This window comes from Lutjanus erythropterus, chromosome 8 (genome assembly GCF_056507025.1).
Source record: "Lutjanus erythropterus isolate fLutEry1 chromosome 8, fLutEry1.hap2, whole genome shotgun sequence".
Lineage (NCBI taxonomy): Eukaryota > Metazoa > Chordata > Actinopteri > Lutjaniformes > Lutjanidae > Lutjanus > Lutjanus erythropterus.
The window spans coordinates 21431841-21454404 of record NC_139324.1 but is presented as its reverse complement, the minus strand read 5'-3'; the positions used below and the strand labels follow the sequence as shown (position 1 = coordinate 21454404).

The 22564-nt window shown below is 38.1% G+C and overlaps 1 protein-coding gene across 1 annotated transcript; it reads right to left on the bottom strand.

The window, feature by feature from the left end:
• Positions 1 to 4776: 4776 nt before the first annotated feature.
• On the bottom strand, positions 4777 to 22484 carry stam2 (signal transducing adaptor molecule (SH3 domain and ITAM motif) 2). Its single transcript, XM_084724881.1, has 14 exons — positions 22305 to 22484; positions 20544 to 20628; positions 20236 to 20311; positions 19040 to 19135; positions 18637 to 18783; positions 13895 to 13961; positions 11622 to 11820; positions 10852 to 10946; positions 10607 to 10689; positions 10432 to 10519; positions 10251 to 10305; positions 9941 to 10088; positions 6817 to 6983; positions 4777 to 5696 (listed from the first exon to the last, which is right to left on the bottom strand). The coding sequence occupies exons 1-14, from the start codon at positions 22342 to 22344 to the stop codon at positions 5507 to 5509; spliced, it is 1536 nt and encodes a 511-aa protein (XP_084581007.1). The 5' UTR covers positions 22345 to 22484; the 3' UTR covers positions 4777 to 5506.
• Positions 22485 to 22564: the final 80 nt, after the last annotated feature.

Sequence of the window (22564 nt, the reverse complement as noted above, 5' to 3'; positions counted from 1 at the left end):
GCAGACGCGAACCCTCCTCCTCTACCCCTACCACACAGCTTCAGTAGTGCTGCGTTCAAGGACACCACGGAAATTCAGAATTTCAGCTTTGCAACTTAAAATGCGCTTGAAAAAATAGGAAATCTATATTCTTTAGAAGAAGCCACCATCAATTCGTTTGAGTTAACTATTGTACTATTATAAACTAACTACATAACTAAGAAGACATTGTGTATTGAAAGGGGAGAGCAGGGCATCTTGTCACATGTGTAAGTTGTCACATTGTTTATATCTCCAACACCAGAGGGCACCATCTAAAAAAATCCAACCCTGTCTTTAAACTGTGAAATTTTCATGCAGCTTCTTGCAACAAATTGCAGGAAACAATTTTCATGCTAACTTGACAGTTAGAATAAGCATTTCAAAAATGATCAAAGTCTCATGCAATGATATTTAACTACATTTGCATCTTATTTTTGACTAATTTTCTTGCTGGATAATTTAAATTTGAATGTGTTGTATTGCTTTTTCTTCAGGCACAGGTGGGCTAATTTGTTTCAAAGTGGCTGTCCCAAGAATAGGAAGAAAAATCAGATTATTGATACGCTGGGCCATTAATGTGCCGGAAGAAAGAAACATGACCTCCTGGCTACTCAAAAGAGAGATCAATGGGTCATTTCACACTCTATTCAGTGGCCTTGATCAAATGAACGCCCGGTGAGCACATCTGCCCTTTGATTCAAGGAAATATATAAAAATATAAACAGCTCTTTGTTGCCATCTTCTGACATCAGTATGAAATTATAGCTTGATATATGATTACATATAACAGCTCTGAATTTTATTAAAACTTTTTATTAAAGCACAGCTATAACTAAGCTAGCATTAACAATAGTCACTTGATAAATGTGATGTAAACAAACTATACCTCACTGACATTTGTTTGTTCCCAGCGTTGCCAGTTTCTGCTTAAAGGAATAGTTTGGTCAGCAACAAACTATATTTTAGCCAGCTAAAAAAAAATCAATATCAATAGTTTAAGTGTATACTATATTTACAATATTTACACCAGTTCACATTGCTGCCAGACAGCCTTTTCTGACAGGAAATTGCTGGAATATAAACCAAATATTGCTCTCTCCAAAACCACAAGACTCCTTTGGCAAAAACACAAAACAGTTTCAATCCGTTAGTTTGTTTGCGTTATTGTGCTACATAGATGACTGCAAACTAACCCTTGAAACACAGAAGTCACAAAATAACACAGACTGACAGATCAAGCCAGCGGTAGACCTGCACCTCCTGTGTTCAGCGAGGTAAAATGACAGTTTTGCTAAAGGAGTCTAGTGCTTTCTGACAGAAAAGGCCGTCTGATGGTAAGGAAAAGCAGTGAAATTTTTTTAAATGTAGCATACTTACTTAAACTGACAACAATAAGATTTTATCGTAGTAACAGTGGTAGTTCTCAACCTCTAGAACACTGTGATCCTGTGTTGGTACAGAGAAAGGATTAATTAATCAAATTAAACATACTGAAGCCTGAAAAAACTAGCTTATTGATAGCAGCCATTCTTGGTTTTGTATGTATGATTAAAATGATTTACATCTTTACATAAACATTTCTGATCTTGGAAGTCGGACTTTACAAGGAGCATTTGAAGGAAGCATAAACTCTGTTTCACTGTTCCACCATGCAAGTGATTTCAGGCAAATTCATTCTCTTAATGATATAAAAACCACAACAAATACTGTGCGTTAGTTTAAAAAATCTAAACAAAATACTAAAAAAAATAAATAAATAAGAGGAATAGTATGAATATTCAAGAGCTTTTCACTTTCCATGATGATGACTGACTTAGTTTTCATGCTAAATAGAATATATTTTAATATATATATTGCTTATTGTGCATTTGTAGCCAAACATAGTCACTTTTGGCTGATTTAGTGCTGTATTCTTCACTTAAAAATAAAACAGGCCAGTTTTATCTCAGCAAATTAACTAGGACAAACAACAGATGATAAAATCTCCTCAGTCAACTGCACCAGACAGCGCTACCAGCTGTGCTGTTTACAGGCAATCCCACGTCAGGTCTGCGGAAAGCCTTTACACTGTGTACATATCCTGGTGGCATCCTGCAGAACAGCCTGTGGTGTCTGGCCTTGAACATTTAATTAAACACAACAGTTTTTATCTGCACTTTCCTACCAGAATAACATTTAACAGATCCCTATAGTGATGCTTTTTCAGAGCGAAAGAGCAGAAACTATAAAAAGGCCAACTTCAATGAATAAATCATGTCTTCTGGGTAGTGATCACATGACTGGCTTGTTCATCACATGCAGCTGGTGATGTGTGCAGGGAATAGGAGAGGCTAATTATGTGGTTACTATTTTAATCCCCATCCTATTAATTGTACAAATGTGATTACTTAAAGGCATCCAAAGGGAAATACAGGCAGAGACCAGCCTCAACACAGGTCAATTTTTTTTTATTTCAAAGAATATTATATGTTTGCTCTGTTACAAAAGCAGTTTTAAAATCCTGGATAAAGGAACTTTTCCTGGAATATTTTAAATATACAGAATTATACATATCCAGCGGATACTGAGACTGAAGTTACTCGCCAAAGTTGCGTCCGTGTCATTCTTTGATTTCTACAGAAAAACAAGGCATCCAGTGGTAAATACATGTTTACAAAGCTAAGGTGCAATGTCAGTGTCACTGACAAAACCAGGTATTTTACATCTAATATACAAAGCCTTTTAATATGAGGCCGGTAAAGGAAATATAGACAGTTGTGGCTACAATGACAACTATAGAGCTACTGCAACAAAACCGTCCATTCTATGAAAGCTGCTGCTCGTCATTAACTCCAAGACTGATGAAAAAACCAGCAGTAGGTTTAAAACATGATGTCTCACTTCTTCTTCATATAAACAGCAACTAATGATTTCTGAACTCTTTGAAAAATTTGTTCCTCTTACATTTTGCACGTAAAAGCAGGAGCAAAGTAAGAATAATAATTACACATTCTCCAACCACGTAAATTACACATGTAATGTTTCAATATATATAAATCAAAGTACAGGCAACGTCATTGACAATTTTGAAATTTAAGTATACAGACATGAAAAATCTCAACATCGTGCATTTGCATAAAACATGGTTCTGTTAAATGGAGACCCCACACATGAAGATGAAAAGGCAGGAAGGCATTGATTCAATAATCAGTACCTTCCTGCGTTTCATCGGATTAATAAACACACAAAGACATCCAACTAACTATTTCAGTTCACCCTAAAATCTGATGATCCTCACGAAAATCATTTTATAAAGATGAAGACGCTATCATGGTTAAGCCCTCAAACACATACGTACGTAATACATACAGAACGTATGTAAACAACAAATACGTGCACACATACAGACACACACAGAAATGTCATCTTAAATATCTCCAATGCAACCACAGAATGCATCACAAGGCAGTGTGAGTTGATGGGAAAGTAATCTTTTTGAACCATTTACACAAATATAAGTGTTAACACACATATTTGACAGTTGACAATATAGTTGGTACTTCAGAAAGTGTGTTCAAAGCACAAATCAGCTACAGTGATGGATGCTGGTGAGGGAGGAAAAAAACAAACAGAGCTCCTGCCTTTTAAATAACTGCACATTCTGTCCTGAAGCGAGCACGCACACCCTGTCCCACACATTTAAGAAGTGCTGGCTCTGCAGAAACATGAGTTCTCACACCAATCCTGTGTGTTTCAACCAGATTCACAGACAGACTTAAAAACAAAATGACCATAAAAACTTAACATGTTCAGCCATGTTCGCATTAATGAAGATAATCTGAAATTTTATTACTATTTAAGTGTCAAATGGGGTTCAACCTGCACACTAGCCCCTATCGTGTGCGTCTGTGGAGGCTGATGGCTGCATATGAGCATTTTTGAACAGCTCAGTTTTCCTTGTCCAAACTACAATGCAAGACTGGTGTTTCAAATTTATTTGCACTGGAGAACGTGTTTGAAAAGTTATGTTTTTGTCTATAGTGGACACGTTTCAGCCATGTTTTTCAGTCATCCGTCTAAGAAGCATCTGACAGAACGGATATGCTTCAGTTTTGATCAATACAGCTGTCTAAACCAGCTGTGCAAAGGCTCGTGTTTCACTTGCATTTTGCATGCAGAGCTGCTATTTTAGTCCATTATATTGTGACGTGTGCATGTAATTACATTGATCTTCTTTTGGGCTAAAAGACTTCTGAGGGTATCCAGTGTAGACACTGACAGCAGACTGCAGCTGCTGCTGATGATATGGCCCGTGTAGACAAGGTAGTGTGAAGAGAAGGCCACAATGGAGAGAAACAGAAGCTTTTTTTCACATTTATCTACATGTGTGTGGACATGGCCTGAACCAGAATCAGAAGGGGACACTGATTTGTTGAAGAGGGTCAGAAATAGAGAGTATGCACTGATGTGACTTTCCTACCAGAGCATGTCCAGTCAGACAGACTAAGTGGCAAAACGTCCTGCAACATGGCTGCCTTTAGTAGGGAAACTGAGAGTGCAACAATCAGTAATCTGCTTAAATTAAAGGCAGTTGGACTTCACAATGATCCTGACAAGTTACCAAAGATATAATGGTCCAAAGACACTGACGTGGACAGGAATCGGGTTTCCTGACATTTCTAAGTACCTGATTTGGATGCTGAGGAAACACACAAAGCAAAGAAGGCATGGAAAAGCCTGGACGCCTTGTTGTAATGTTATTTCAAGGCAAGAATGTGTATTTTCGGAGCTGTGGGCTTTTATTTCAGTATAACAGGCTTAGCTTTACATTGACAGACATCTGACAGTTATAAACAGCTCATCAACTTTCAGTGTAGGACTCATCCTCACTTGTTATTGTCAAATTACAATGTTGCTAGTCTGTAAAAACTTGTGTTTTTTGTGGCATTGAAGCTGACAGCTAACACTGCCACTCAGTCATCCTTTTGCCACTCAGTGGGTGTAACTGCATACTGCGATGCCACGTGCATACTCTCTACAGCACACTGTGGGTGGGAGTAGTATTGTGTTGAACTATGAAGTGTAAAATGAAAAATTCTTCAGAATTAGGCAACGACTGCTCATTACATGGCCCTGTACTGGTGGACAAACCCAACTCTTCTTCTCTGTTGACTTGTGACGTTTGTGAAGATCAGCGCTGCATTCACTATCAGCCAGGAAAAAGAAGTGAAGGACAGGAGAAAACTCCAGATGCCATGTTTAGCCTCACTTATAGCAGTCGAGGACATGCACACAGACAGAGTCCTGACTCGAATGAACAGTCCTGTGTTACATACACACCTCAGTTATTTCTGCCTTCATGGGGTGTGTTCAATTCAGCTAATCAGGCACACAAAATGGCTACAGGAACATTCCCAAAGCACATAGACACTCACACAAGGTAAGCCAAATGAACACACCAGTGGAAAGGGAAATATCTGGAGTGAGTATTTATCTGAGATCTGTTTTACAGCAGAGGCTGCTGATAATATGCCGCCTGCTGCTGCTGAGGAGCCTGGTGAGGGGGAGCCGCCACAGGATAGGACACGGGAGGCATGTTGGAATTATGATAGGTCGACATGTCCATGGCCACGCCCGCCTGGGGTGGGTAATGAGCTCCAGCAGCTTGGTTCATGTACTGAGCATTCATACCGCTGCTGTGAAGAAAACACAGATGTGAAACTTAGTACCAACAGCAAATTTGGAAACTGAGTCTCAACATGTAATCTCTTCTCTACACAGCAAATTAATTTTAAGTAAATCCTCTTAAGATTATTTTATATCTCCTGTGTAGAACTAAATCTTTGACACTATTGAAAAAGGTACTATATTCTAGAATTGCAACAATCAATCGATTATTAATCAACTATTAAATTACTGGCCAACTATTTTGATGATTGATTAATCATTTTCTCTTTTTTGACTCTTTTTAAGAACAACCCTGTGTTGTAAAATGATAAATGTACCTTGTATATAATATTAGAAAATTATTCTAGTTAATATTAATGATATGATACTAATATCAGCTCTATCATCCAGCTCTAATACAGTCGATATCAGACTGAAAGCAACATCCAGCTTGAGCGTGCTGTGACTTTCTCTTGGACTCCCTCCAGGGACAAATATAATGACGATCAGCCAAAACAATCAGCAAGCAAGGTACTTTTACACCTTTCATCCATCCATTTCACCGTTTACCTGTTTTTTTTTTCTTTTTTGGATTAATGACAAAAAAAGCTATTTTTACTGTCTAAAAAGAAAGCTGACTAGACAGAGAAGTGGAGAGAACAACTGTACATAAAAAGGCAATCTGTGCTGAGCTTTTGTAGCACTAAGTCTGTCTCTACTTTTACAGGAGGATAACTTTTTGTATTTCTTGCATGTTAATACAGACTGTTAGCTAAGCCATGGTCAAGAAGAGGGGTTATGATGTAAGCTGTGATTTCCTGCATGTAAAATTGATTTACATTGAGCAATTCCCTCCAAAAACAATAGAATAAAATACATTATAATGAAAAAAAGCCAATTTTCTTAATGTGTTTCTATGTTACAGTTCTCCTATTTTTTATTCCTGAGACAATTCTGATATTACCAGAACACCTACCTGTCCTGTTAATTACCTAATATTCAAAGTTATTAACATGTTAATGCTACCTTTATTAGTCACATGACATGACTCTTGCCAGTATTTGTCTTTGGAGTGTCTCTGCAGAGTATGAACACTACTACAATGACAGGCTTAAAGTCCTGTTTACAGTGGTGGGGCTGTTTTCTTACCTCATGTAGGGAGGTTGACCAGCTGGGTTGTTGGGCGGGGCTGAGACGTTGGCGGGCAGTGAGTGCAGCGATGCGGGCGGGTCGCTGGGCAGAGTGTAGGGCTGCGCGGGAGGAACCTGGGGCATCGCTGGAGGCAGGTAGGGAGTGCCGGCTGGGCCCATGTAGCCCTAAGCAGACAAGAGGGAGAGGTGCAATTTGGCTTTAATAAGTGCTGAGAGCGTGATTAACACAATCCCTTGTCAATAAAAAGATTTAGAAGGGGTGTGCTGTCAGTATTTCACTCGTCCACTGAGGGCTCAAGTAACTGCAGAACCAAGAGTCAAAAATAACCGACTGCCCTGCACTTCAGAGTTTATCATTTATCTAATGAGCACTAGACACATAAATAGCCAGCCGCTAGAGGATGCTACGCAGCCAACACTTTCAAAATACAGGTACAAGACAAATGATCTAGAAACTGTCAAACCTAACAAGCAAACACGGAACTAAGCAATACCAAAATAAATTTGTAAAATAAATGCATTTATTATTTAGTATCATTTTAAGCAATTGTTGGTACAGATTAAACAAACAATATATGTTGTGTTAATTAGTGAGTTACAGAGGTGTAGTGTTGCCTGACTGGGCAGTGTTGGGCTGCTTTTTATTTAATTACTTTGGTATAAATAGTTTTGGGTGGGTTGTGATCTTTTAGGCTCTTTTTATACTATTTATGTGGCTTCCACGAAAGAACAATTAGACTGCATTCCAATAAAAAGCCCAACCTCTCAACTAAGTATGATTGAGATTGATAGGCCACTAAGTTCAAAAGACTCAGCTCAACAGGTACTGACTATTAAGTGATGAACATCAAAACCAAATGTCATTTCATTACAACTAGGCAGAAACCTTTTTCATATTCAATTCACTATGCAGTCATTGCTGTGTAATATAAGACTCATTTACATTTACTCATGTTAGTGAGGATGTGAAAAAATCATTTTATTATACTGATATAGGCATAGGGATTATTTCTTTACACCCAAAGTAAACATGACAAACCTGCTAAATAATTTTTAACAATTTTTTACAATTTAACTATTATTTAAAAAGAAAAAAGCCCAACTTTTCAGTCAACTCTCTCTTATGCAAGTCATGAGCTTATAAAATATCAGAGTTTTTTTTTCTGTTTCTTCACAAAGGTAATATCATCTCTGTCCCAGACTGACCCAAGCAACACTAATAAAAGAGATGTCTGTCACTGAAAGTTTGGCCTCAAGGAAAGGTCTTGCTACAGAGTGTGAGATATGAAACACCAGGTTGTTGTTGTATGAATGGAGCAGTCTATTCTAGTAAGTCAGGCGGTGTTAATGCATAATTTTTCACACTTTATTCAAATCATGAGGAAGAGCACCAGTAATAAAAATATACAGTTGCTGTTTTGGAAGATTATATAAGATAAATAGTGTCAGGATTTGACTTTTCTAATTTTAATCGCTCATGTGCAACAAAAGCCTTGCTTTTGCAGGTGCAACAGAAACCTGGTAGGCAGTTTTACAGTACTCTGCAGAAAAAAATGATGAAGGGCAAAAAAACAAACACAAAAGAGCAACGCTCTGATGTGGGTCTGGCCAGTGAAGTGGACATTTTTCTAAATCTCAGAGGAGAGACAGTGACATCAATCACTACAGAGAAAACAGCCGCTGCCAAGAAAATCGAGGCAGTCTTCAACTCTCCAGGGAGGCAAAAAAGGCTGACTGAATGTCAAGCTATCAGGACGAGTACAAAAAGTGACAAAATCAACTACTTTACTGGCCAAATATAGCATGAGAACAGAATGTGAGAAATAAAAATAGGAGACTAATAACAAGGTATACTCATGCGACTGCTCTGAATGATCTTTGTCTACATTATTATCTGTTGTCTCTATGAAAAACAAAACCCCATCACATCAAGAGATCAATATAGAATCAATTGACAAGAGTGGGAGTATGTAGGTATGCACACTTGTAGTTAAAACACAATTCATCTTCAACACAGAAAATCTCCAGCCACTATCGTTTTAAACTGCGCACCAACCTCTGACCAAATCCATCCTTAAATTATGTATGACTGCTTTTTATTGACTCGACACGCATCACAGGACAGAACAAAGATGACTGCATGACACCAACAAGAGCCTTGAATGATTGAAGTTGGCCAAGCATACATAAAAGGGATAGTTCAGATTATTTGATTTGGTGTTGTATGAGGTACTTATCAATAGTCAGTGTATTATCTACAGTAACTGCTGGTCGACGTGTCCCCAGTTCGGCAAAGAGGAGTACTAGCATGGAAGAGAAGCAATGTTCTGCTGTTGACAGGGTCGGCAGCGAAAAGCAGCCGTCTCGCTCAACCAGACTCTACTGGCGAAATCAGTAATTTCACCTCACAGAACACTTGAGTTGCTGGTCTGCTGCTGACTTGATCTGTTTGTTTGTTTGTGTTAATGTGTGAGTTTGGTGTTTTAAAAGGTTAGTTTGGATTCACCAAAGTCACACAAACAACAAACAAACAAATGAAGGCTGATGAAGGCTCATGTAAGCTGAAATGTGTTAGTCAATCTGTCATTTTTTTTAACTTTGTCTAGCCATGGAACAATAAAAGCTTTTTAAATTTTGGGAACAGAACAATGCGCCTTGTATTATTTTTATTTGCCCACGTACTCTATACAGAGGTTTTTTCACAACAACACATATACAAACATATTTCTTCTCATATTATTCATCTAACTCTTCCCGAACAGCACCTGTTTTTTGTTTGTACTGAAAATAAAGTGGACCCACACAACACTCCTATTCTCATTGATTTTTTTACTTGTCCTGTCTAGTTTGGAAACACTGCCAGTGCAGACAATGAGTCAGCCACTGGGAATCTAAAAAAGCAGATTTTTGAATTGAGGTGCGCTAGATGCCTCTGTTATTTTGTACTTTGTTATATGTCCTTTCTATTTGGTTGTGAGTGGCTGTTTTGTGATTGATTAATTCATTGACTGGCTTGTAGTTTTACTGTCCTATGATGCAAAGCAACATAAATAAAATGTTTTAAATGAATGAATAAGATGCTGATCGATATTAAACACAACACAAGATAACACATGACTGACCTGCATCGGTACAGCTGAGCTGGTTGGTGCGTATGGCGTCTGCATCTTGGAGTAGGGCGAGTAAAATGGAGCCTCGTTCATGAGCTTGTTATAAAGCTCCAGGGCCTCCAGAACTTTCACATTCAACTCTGACAACTCTGAGTGTTTCCTGCAACAAAGAGAAGACGAACATTTATTTTACAAGTATTGCTATTTTTATCCTAAACTTCACAGAAGCTGAAATGCATGTTAGATAATCTCAGACATTTAGCTCCGCCTTTAATGAACCAGTCGTAATAATACTGATAATTACACATCTATAACACACTACCTGTCAATCTCCTGTAGTTTCTCATCAATCATCGGGTTCATCTGTTCACAAGCACCTGCTCAAATATTTTATAGTTAGGGAGGGAAAAACAAACAGAATTAGAAAATAACAGTATAGCTTAGACTGACTGCAGTTGTCAGAGGCAGAGCAACTCGATTTACACCAGCATTAAGTTTTATACCCTCCAGCTGGATCAGCTCTGGGGAGTCAGGAGCCTGATCTGCAGGATCTGCATTTTGCAGCAGTGCCAATGTTCTGTCCATCTTCCCCTGCAGAGAGAAGACAGCGAGACTGTGTTGGTGGTTTGACTGAGAGGCAATTTGGGTTTGCAAATGCGCAAAGAGGAAATGCAGTACCTCGTCAATGAAGACGGGCTCAGGCTCAACTTTGGTTTCCAGGCTGGTCTCTTCAGGACTGCTTGTCTTTTCCACGTAAGTCACTGTGGAGGAAAAGATTATGTTCAATTAGCAGCTCTGAAAATAATTTGCTCCAGTTTATATCAAATAGCTAAAGAACATAGAGGAAGGTATGCTTTCTAAAAGGCACAAAATGCAGGAACATCAGAGCAATGTTCACTTTCAGATTCAATAGAAAGACCAACCTGTCTCTGGCTCAGCATTCAGATTTGTTGTGACAAAGTTTGAGGGGAAAAGCCCCACTCCTCTGTGGTTCTCTCCTTTCCACCAGTTGGGATCACTATAAAAGAAAAGCATGACATAGGAATAATAATATAATCAGCTACTAGAAATGTCGTCTTTTCAGGATTTTAAGTCCTCTTGTTCCCAGGTTTATTTGTAGAAAATACTTTGTCCTGCTATGAAGACTGACATAAATCTACGTTATTTGAAGCAGGTTGTTGATTCTTTTAAGCAAATAAAAACATAAATACTTAATAATGTACAGCTGAATGGCTGCTTGCTTTATGATGATCATCGGTGAGTGGGAAACAGAATTTAGGCACCTTTTTCACAGGTTATATAACTCCAAAAACACTACATATGTAATTTGCTCACTACATACAAGCTTCTCTCTTCTCTCTCAATTTGGAGATGCAAATAATGGATAAAATGAAACAAAGCTCACAGACATGGGTAAATATATTAAATATTAAAAATTCAGGATTCATACTTCTGTATGCCTTTGCACTGTCAACAAATCCTGGGACATCGTAAGCTTTATAAACAGGGGATTTATTGCACAGACACCTGAGACACTCTTGAGCAACAAAATTCTCCATGTAGCTGAAGAATATAAAATTTGCTTTGACGCTCGTCTGTGTTTCATAATCTGAAAATGTCACTACAAACTAAAATTGGTGTTTTGAAGATAAAGCAGGGCTGATTCATGACTGGACATGTTATGAAACATTACCTGTCATCCAAAACCAGAATAAGTTCTCCAGCTTTGAAGGTCAGCTCATTATCCTCAGCCGCTTCGAAGTCGTACAGTGCACGGACCTTCTGGACCTCCTGCCCCCCACCGCCATTGGTGCAGCTTTGGGAGTCAGAGGTCGCTGTCAGGGGCCGCGTCTCTGCCTGCTGCTTCTGCTCCTGCAAGGACAGCTCGATGGCTGGGAGAGGTGAAAGTTTGGATGGGAAGAAAAGAGAGAAAAGGAGAAGTTGAAAGAAAAAGAGGATGTTTGTTCACACACACAACACATGAGCTTGGCTCTGAGACAGGATTCAAACAGCCCTCAGAAGACTGGTTAAATATATGAAAAAATAATCAATAATGCAGGCAACAAAACACCTTTTGATGCTTGAGAAAATGAAATCCAGTCAATAATAATTTTAACCTGTTCTACTCCTTATAAAAAGGCGCATTTTTTTTTTACCATCCTTTCCCTGAGATACCTCAGATAGAGAGATACATCAATAGATAGATGTAGATGTTGCCACAGATGCTAATCTCAAGGGTACCACCACAAGGATTTATAATATTGACCCTTTTCCAGCTGATGTCATTGAAAAGGGCGCACATTTTGACAACAGAAGTAGTGGTTTCCCCACGTAATCCAGACGAGTCAAGCTGCAAACACCAAATTGAACATTTTACCACCACCACAATCACCAAAATGTCTGTTGTGTACATGATACATCAGAATCGATATTTCGCTGTTCAGAATTCTGACAGGACCATGACTGTTTCAGAGCAATTGGCAGCATTGATGGCTGCAAGTTTTTAAAAGTGTGACTGGACTGAGGACACCTCTTTGCTGCACCCATTGACAAGCTGTTGTGGTGCCCCAGATGCCCGACGCCAAACTGCGCACACTGCTAAATGTTTACAAACTGTAAAAGGGTCATTACTAGCTAATATCAATATTTAGCCTATGGTTAGCCTTAGAACCCTCTGGGAACTGGATCTTGGCACACTTTTCTCTAATGATCTGTGCAGTGCAGTTTTTGAACAAGTACAGCACAGTTTGGCTAACAATATTCAATTCCCTGAGCAAAGTTTGCAGCATAACCATTGACCCACATCCTTTAATTGCTATATTTGGCATAAGACCTGAAGACTGTGACTGGAAATCAAACACGCATAATGTGCGGTGGCCTTCACTACTTTATTGGCCCAACATCTAATAATTTAAAACCAGAAGAGCTCAAAACCTTTATCCCATGTCACATGGATCAGGAATATTATGTTTCATCTTAGGGTTGGAAAAGATAAAAGTAACCTTGAGGGGGAAGGATGAGTTCATGAATCTGGTTGCCATTTCTCTATACTTTTAATAATGAATTAACAAACTGGAATACCTCTTGACTAGACTCTGAACAGCCCACCATGTGTTAATGTATGTATATCTGGTGAACAACACTGAAGCTGTTTATTTGTGCTCAGGGTCCAATAACAACTTTTTTTGCCACTGGCACAGTCAGGCAAGTCTCTGAACAAATGTTATACCAGCCCTGATAAAAATTCCACACATACTATATATTGGCTCTGCTGATGTGTTTTTGGCTGCTACACACAGCAACTGTTGGTGGCATTTCTTATAGCTTTAAAGTGACAGTGTCTGATAATTATCTGACCCTGACTTTGTTGGGTACTTACACCAAACCAAACAGTGCATCTGTACGTACTGAGTCATCAATCTCATATATACACATGAAAAAACACAAGCCTGGACAGACAGACACAGTCAGAGTAGAGCAGACACAGAAATGTCACTCATGAAGCCATACTTGAAAAATTATCCATATGAAACATTTTGTTTTTTTGTTTTGTATTGTTTTGAACTTTTATTTAGCACTAGCTCCATCTGGCAACTGGCTGATAATATCTACTGGCATGAGGTAATGTTTTACTGGCCCTGGGCAATCCTCCTCATTAGACCTTAGCGTTCCTTATTGTTTTAACGGGTTTGTACTTTTGCTGTTTTTTTTCTCACTTTATTCTGTTTGTCTTCTGTGTAGGGTGAGGTGGGAGGAAGTGGCAGGGATTTACAATGGAAAAATACTCATGTGATTTGTGCATTTTTAAACTGGAAATGTAAAGACAATATTGGTACAAACTGATATTAATAAGCATTAAACATACAGTACAATGCATCTGTTATGGAAAATGATGCTTGAAACAACAGATGATGTGCACAAATAATGGAGGTGTGTGTACAGCTAAATGATGGCATCTCACTTTACCTTTGGCCAGGTTGTCATCATCTGATGTTTTGCTCGCAGCAGGTGTGCTGACCTTTGCGGTGGACCCCTGTGGTTAATACAGAAAGATAAGGTCATTGCTGTGTGTGCGTGTGTATACATACTGGAGGGAGTGAGAGTGAAGAACTGAAGGCTTTATGTAAAAAACAAATTTACAGCGACTGTAATGCCACCTGCAGTTCATGTTGGGTATTACATGTTGGTCTGAGATGTGGCTTCTAGCCTTCAGGCAGAAACCCTCCACAATGCTGTCTCATTCTCTCTTGTCTATGCTGACCTCGGGCAGCTCTCTGACATGGCAGTGAGGTCAAAGTGGACAGAACAGGTCAACTGGATGTTGTTTCCAGTGCAACACAACAACTCTTAACACCCGCATATTCAGATGGAGTGAACTAATGCTTAATGCTGGGAGTTGGTGAAACATAAAGTACTAGTACTAGCTAGGCCAACGTCTCTCCTCCATATATGACAGAATGGAAAATCTGACATCCAGAAGCAGATTTACAGGACACAGGATGCAAGCTGTCATTCATAGATCCTCCTAATGTGGTAAAATGACACTGAAATCAATATTAGATCTAGGGCCATCCCTGACCAAGATTTTTCTAAGTCGAATCAGATTTGGCTGTCCAATATGACTATCTGACAATTCATTCATCCATTCATTTTTTTTTCTTACAGTGCTGTATGCCACACTAAATTCCTAAATGAGGCTACATGAGTATGTTTTACAGGATATATACAGGTTTTAATTCCCTTCTTTATGATCTGCGATTTGAAAATATCAATATTTTCACACAGTCAGAGAAATTAAAAGGGTGCATCCCATTATGTTCAGTTATAAAAACCTGCGGAGCGTCTCTCCTGGGGTTATTTGTTTTACCCTGTAACTGTGACGCACACTGACTGACAAAAGAATAAAAACAAATGCTGAACTGGAAGACTGTAGTTGACTACAGGGGCTCAGAATAATTATTTGAATCGTCGACTATGAGGGGGCTAATTAGATCAATTATTCATGGTATCATGGCCAAAAAATAACCACTGAAGCAAAAGAACATTATTCTGGTTAACAGTGTGCATAGGGAATAATTAGACACTGGAAACAACAGAATTAAGTTTGACAAAAACAGTAAAGGTCACAAGTTAAAACAGATTTAAGCAAATCGTTGGAAAATTTCAACAAAGCAGAACTAAAAAGAAATCCTTCTTTCCAACAAGGAATGAACAAATTATCCTACATCCAGGGTATGGAATTTGTAAAAAGTGATGTAAAGAGTGATTTAAGAAAAGTAAATATATCTAAGCAAACATATGGTGGAGAATCTCTGAGAAATTACTTCTTGTCCAATACTGTAGTGTATATATACACATATAAGTGCATACAGAGTTCCCAAATGTTCATCAAGTGTAAATGCCTTAATGGACCAAAGTGTAGGATTTAGACATCTAGTGGTGAAAGGCAGAATCTACAGTGGCTGAAAACTCTTGAAAAACGTGAAATGCCATATCTAAAGGAACTGTTTGGTTAGTCCATCCTGGGCTACAGTAGCGCAACAGTAGTGCAACCATAGTGGTGCAACATGGCAGCGTCAGTAGAAGAGGATCTGCACTCTCTGTAGATAGAAACGGCTCATTCTAAGTTAAGGACACCACAAAGGTTCTTATTTTATAGATGATTATACACTAAAGAAAAGATAATTATGAATATTATATTACATTTCTGCCATATTCTGTCAATAGATCCCCACAAATTGTACAAACTGGACCTTTGAACTCACTGATATTAATTAGTGTGTTAAAGAGCACCAGGAAATACACACACTTTAATAATACACTAGGTGATGAGGAGAGGTGAGGCTACAAGTAACAGGTGTGGGGAAGAAAGTATGAGTCAGGTTGTAAAGTAACTTGCCAATTATTTGTACATATTGCTTTAGTTGGGAAAAAAGTATACACAATAGCATCCTAATACAGTTTGCAAACAGAAAAAAGCACCTGCATGCTGCTTAAAAATTACAATAAGAATGACATGAATGATGGCTAAAGGTAAATACTAGAAAGAATTATTGCCACAGCCTGAGTCACACTACCTGCTGCTGTTTGCTCATCAGCTGACAGAGATTAAATGTCATACCTGCCACCACATGGGCCACCTGCTCTCCATTAAAACAGGTTTCCCAGCCCTTCCCATAACACAACAAGCAGCACGACATCGCAGCCAGTGACAACAAAGTGAGAGCGAGACTGCAACTTAGCTCCAAGAAATTTCAGATCATTCAGTTGTACCAGTATCAGCTGTACAGTCTGTTGTACATTTTTATGAATCTGATCAACATTGTTATGGTGAATTTATGGCAGAGCTGTTATATTGATTTAGCAGGGCTGAAAACTTTATTGCGATAAAATGTTTCATTTCTATCAGTATGGATAATTATTGATCATTTTTAATGACCTATTTTTAATAAAGACCAGGACTTTAACCACTTTATTTTATTTATCATGGCACACAAATAATAAGACTTAATAGACTTTAAACACTGTTTCCATTGCTGTGTCCCATATTGACAGTGCATGTGAACAAAACACCTGTTAAATGATACCACTTGTAGCACGCTCCATTATCAAGGAATATGATAGGCTGTTTATGAGTCAGGGCGTATTGGTTACACGCTTTCATGGCAGTTTGCATTTAACAAATTCAAGTGAACCTACTGAAGATTTTACTGGACAATTTTCTTATTGCTTTTGATAAAGTGTCTATTGCCTATATTATCACTATTGCTTTATTGCCCAGGCCTGCTAAGTCAATACAACTTGTGGTGATGTTTGACTTCCTCATGAATTCCTCTTTCCTCCCTTAAAATACACTTTTGAAAGTGGAGTGACAAACTGACAGCATGCACCATCTACAGACACAAAGCCCTCAACGAACAATATGTAACAAAAACCGTCGGCCACAGGGAGACTATGACCACATACGATGTAGGTCAGCCCCTTTACGACAACAGGGAGCAAAGTCCACCTCAACCTCTGACACATATAAGGTTGTTGCATAACAAATCAAACATACATCAAAGAAAGAACAGAACAGAAACCAGAGGCCAGCTCCATCCACAACTCTCAGAAAAACAGTGCTGATCCTGGGATATAAACACACATATCCACAGAATTATGTTAAATATGTGAAGAGGAAATTCCACTGTAAGCACTTGCCATACAAACGCAGACAGACGAGCTCCACCCGACGTGGCAACACACTGGTCAGCATTGAGACCGTGGCCGTAACAACAGCCTCAGGCTAGACAAAAAGTATCCACACACACTTATTTTGTTATTGTCCTCTACAGGCTCAAACTGTAATTAGGGGAAGAAAACCAACCAAACAAAGAGAACTGCTAACAGATTACATCTGTTGCATGATACTAAAGTCAAAACAATGTCCTACATATGAGACAAAGTGTTTGGATGTAAGAGAATATAACAAAAACTGCTAAATTTGGCTGCTGATGCAAGTTTTTTTTCTCGCCAACAGCCAACCAAATTGTTGTTCCTTTTTGTAAAATAAAAGCTGGCTGGTATCAGTGAAAGTGGCTGACAGAAAATGTTTTATGTCCTGGATTTCTAAAGGTCTTGGATTTCTAAACTGGGCACTTTAAATCTGTGGGGGTCAAACAAGGAACCAGATTTGGAGACAGTTTTGCAAATTTCAGTTGAACTGTAGTGTTAAAGTGTCGTCATGGTAGCATGATTTCTTGGTATTTACCAAGAAATCATGCTAAATTCACATGGATTCAGGTTCTGGTCATACATTTCCAGATATTGTTGCACCAGAATTATTAGCTCTTCATTGCCATGTTCGGCCATGTTTTCTCCTTGTGGGACTGTGAGGGAACTATGTGACTATGTAACATCTGGCTGTAAAGTCGCAAAGGAAAGCAAAAACTTACAATATTTAAACTTTGCGCGGCAATTAGAGCCCCACCAATACTGGATTTATGGGTCTGCGAATATGTCAATATAAGGGAGAAAAAAAAATCTGATATTGATATATCGGCTGATATTGCAAGGATCCCTCGTGTGTGGTTATCAAACACTTGTCAGAAGTGGTTTATCAAACAATCAAGATCTGTGTATATGTATATATTTTACTGTTATTTAACAGTAAACGTTATTGTGCAAAATGACATCAGGGCATTGAAACCATAAACTTAAATGGGTATTTTTATGAACTATAAATATGTATTTTAAAAATGAATAAAATCATATAATATTGTAATATCATTCACCTATATGGTGATCCCAATACAGGTGTTAAAGGCCAATATAGGGCCTGAAAATATAATTGGCATAATTCAATATATCAGTCAGGCTCTAGTGGCAATGACTCCTTCTGTTATCACTGCCAGTATTCTCCACCAGCCTCACCTGATTTTACCGTCCTGATTTCATTCACTAAAGTGATATCCAGTTTGAGATTGTGACTGAAAGAAATATCATTAAAAAAATTATATTTTGAGACATTTGTTACAATGTTAACTTTTAAGTTTTTCATTTTTTAGCATTTATTTTTCTCTGTTAAAGTTACATTAAATGACCGTATGCCAAGACAGGGCAGAAAAATAAATAAATAAAATAAACACATCCACCTGACACCCTGAGAAAAGGTTTAATTTGCACATTCTTAAACTCAGATATTCACATTCTGTATGATGTCAACATACCTGTGAAGATGTGGAGGGGAAGCTGATTCCTTCCTCTTTGAGAGACTTGATTGTGGCAGCGATCAGGCTGAGTTGTGGATCCTTCTGGAACTCTTCTGCCCACTCCGCCATAAGAGTCTTTAGCTTTTCACACACTTTCGGGTGAGCCTACAGATGACAGGCAAACAAACAGCTTATTCTCTGCAGAGTTTTTATGCCAGGAGACTCTAATGGCTTCCTGATACCAGGCCGCTATAAAGACCATTTAAGAAATAGTAAGAACACTGTTATGATCTGTGACATTTCAGTTAAACTTCTCCAGAGGGTGAGGGGGTGCATGTGTGAGAATAACACTGGTCAAGTGTGTACAAGGAGATATACGGTTACAAAAATCGTGAGAAAAACATTTAAAAAGTTTACATACCCTGTTCAGCACACTCCGTACTTCACTGGAAAACTCCCTTGAACAGATTTCCAAGTGGAATATTTTGCCACAGTTTGACACACAAGCACCAAGCAACTGCAAGAGCAGAAATCAAATCGAGATTAAACACATTAAAGTGGTATATGTTGTATTTTTACAAAAAAGGATTTTCAATGAATTTCAACCAAGGGCGTTTTTCTTCTCTATCACTCACCTTACTTTATTATCAAAGGTACATATTAATAGCAGGTGAAGCTGTTGTATGGTTTTGGTGACAACAGGGCTTAAATTATCTGAATCTGAGTGAACACGCAGAGATCTAAATATAGAGCAGACCATGTGACAGTATTTGCTCGTGATGACTCAGACAGAGACAGAGAAACATCTCTCATATTGTTCATCTGAGTTAAATCCTTCCATGCCTTCCAATTTTCCCCTTATGGCTTTAACAGTGCGGCTATGAAATAAGTTCTAACTCAACTGTAGCCACACTGCTTTGGTGAACACTTTTTTAAAATACATTTTTCATGCCCTACCATGACAGATGAGTTTGACCCTCCCCTGAATCTACTGAACTTCAAGGCGAATTCTGTTTGTTTTGGATTTTAAATGGTTTGCTGCAGTCAAATGACAACAAAAACACTATATATTTGTTATATTCATGGTGCTGTAACTGCCTATTAATTATTTCCATTTTGGTATACACTATTTCTAGACAGTATGAACACTAGTGGTGTCGGAATTCATATATTAAATATTAGACTGAAAATTGATTGAAATGAGATTTCAATAAACAAAATCAAAGACAGAATCAGCAATTCTACTGTGACCCAGGAAAAAACTCAAAGAACACTTAAAAGACAACAAGACATAGCTCACCTGCCATTAAATCTTTTAAAAGAAGAATCTGAAAATGTAAACAATGATCTGCTGATCTTTATAAATCAAGACTCAGCAGAGCGACAGGTTTTTTGATTTGTTGATTAATTTGCTTCTAGTTACTTTTAAATGGGTGCCTTTTTGTAAATTTGGACATGTTATTTGCATGTAAAATTTGCAGAAACTTTAGAGCAGATGATAGCCATAATGTAGATATGATGATGTTAATGTCATGTGCAGTAGATTTATAAATGCTATAGTCCATCTGAAATGTGTGTACATTTGGTGGCAGGAAAGCAGCACTGTAACAAACTCACATTGAGGGCTTGCATGGCGACATGAGGCACTTTGTGGTTGACTCTCTTCATAATGGATCTCAAGCTGTCCTTTGGTCTGAAACACAACAGAATAAAATTGATTGCTAGTAAAGTAACAACAAAATAACAAACTCAGTGTTCTTACACTAGAGATTTCCTGCACAGGTCCTGATGATATCAGGGGTGGATTATTTTTCAAATCCAAAGTCTCATACAAATGTACTATACTTAAACAAGAGCTATCAGAACCATAGTGCTGCTTAAACACTAATGAGCTCTTATTATTCAAAGGCATTTTTCCAGCTTACCCATTGGATGTTGTTCCAATCTTATCACAGATGTCCATAATGAGTCCCCAGTCATCTGTTGTGTTGTTTTCATTGGTTACCTTCTCTGGAAATATGTCAGACAGGGATACAGTGATACAGTGCATATGGTCCAGTGAGAAAATATCTTCCCTGGCATCATGGCTGCTTGCCTTCAGACATAATGTATTCGTGGGCAGACATGCCAGTCGCAGTGGGCAAGTGTTATAATAATGAATAGCAAGTGCTGAGCTGCCACATTTCAGAACTGATTACTGCTGTACCAAAGCCTGTCAGCAGAAGTTGAAAAAAATCCTAGAAGAGTCAATAAGCCAACTAAATTTTTACATTTTATTCTACTTTATTGTGTGAACTTGCAGCAAATGGTATGCCAGTCTTAAGCATTTTAACTCTGCTCTCTGTTTAACATTTAGCTAGGTAATATTTTATAGAAGAGTATTAATGGAGGTGGTCTTTCTGTCAGGTGAGGCGACCCTCTGCTGCTTTATTATATGTGAGCAAATGCACATTTCCAGCTCACAGTCAAGTCTGTCATGGCACATCATCCTGACTAAAAAAGCACCCAGAGGGCCAGTTAAGTGTAACAGTGCACTATTGTCTGACAATACTGAGTCAGAGATAGATAAGGGTGGTGGTTATTGAGGAAATTTGCATGGGAATTTACATAACACAACTATCAGAAAAACATATCTAAAAAACAAAAATGACCAAGCTGACACATTCTAATTTAACTGACTCAAAGAAGTGAAGAGTCTTTACAAGAGCTGAAACAATTAGTTAATTAACAAAAGTCTCTATTGGACTAAATTGTAGTTAGGGCAGTAAACTTACAATAATATTCAATTATATTAATTAACATAATAATAAAAATAACATTTCAGGAAATACTGAAAAATGTAAAAATACTTCAATCTCAAGGTGATTTCTTTATATACTGCCTGTTTTGTCTGACAAACAATCAAAACCCTGAAAAATATTTAGAGCTTAAAATTAAAAAGTACTACTGCAGTACTAGTGCCCCGAATTTGTACTTTAGTATAGTACATGAGTAAAACCACTTCTTTTCCATCAATATAATAATCAGTTAACGACCAATAATTACTCTTACATTTTGATATTTCATTCATCATTCAGTGAAAAGCAATAATATATATATATATTTTTTTTTTGTTCCGCTCTCTCATTATGTCATAGTGGAATGGAAATCGAGGGGGATTTTGGACTGTTCACAGGAACTGCGCTGGTCAATTTTCACTATTAACGAGCATTTTATAGACCTGACAGTCAATTAATCGAAGAGAAATCATACCAAATAGAGAGATATAAAACCAGCGTAAATTGCTGCTCTAATCTAGTGGTTACATGTCTCATTTAGAAACAATCGGGCTAAATAAGCGATATAACCTGACCTAGCATCAGGTGATCTTTAACTGACGTTGGCTAACAAATATGAATAAGACTCAAAGTTAACTAGTCACCAAACAGTCGCTTATCCCAGCAAATTAACTGATCGATAAACTCAATGAATGTTGTTGACAACCAGACAGCTACACATTACGAGGGTGTCTGAGACTTGTGGGTGTTGCTGTTACCAAAACTGGCAGTGATGACTAAACTTACAAAGCTACAACGAACTAAAGAACTCGAGCTAAGCTAACGCTAGCTTCAAATGTTGTTGGCCCTATCGTTAGCTAGCTTAGCTGTGACACACTGAAAACACCACAGAAACAACACTTCACTTACCAACATCTTGGTCAAACGGATTTTGAGTAAACAAAGGCATTGTAACGATTTAAAAAGAGCCAGATTATCTAACGAAGGAAAAGTATTGTGTGTTCTCCAGCCGAAACCTAAACAAATATCTCTTCCTTGTCCATTAAACTCGCACCAGTTGCTCTTCCGGAAACTTGGCTGTCTTGAATAATGCCTGAACAGTATTTTACTTGCGGCGGAGTGCAGTGTAACGTATGATACGCATAGCGTGTTTAATGTTTTATTATTAT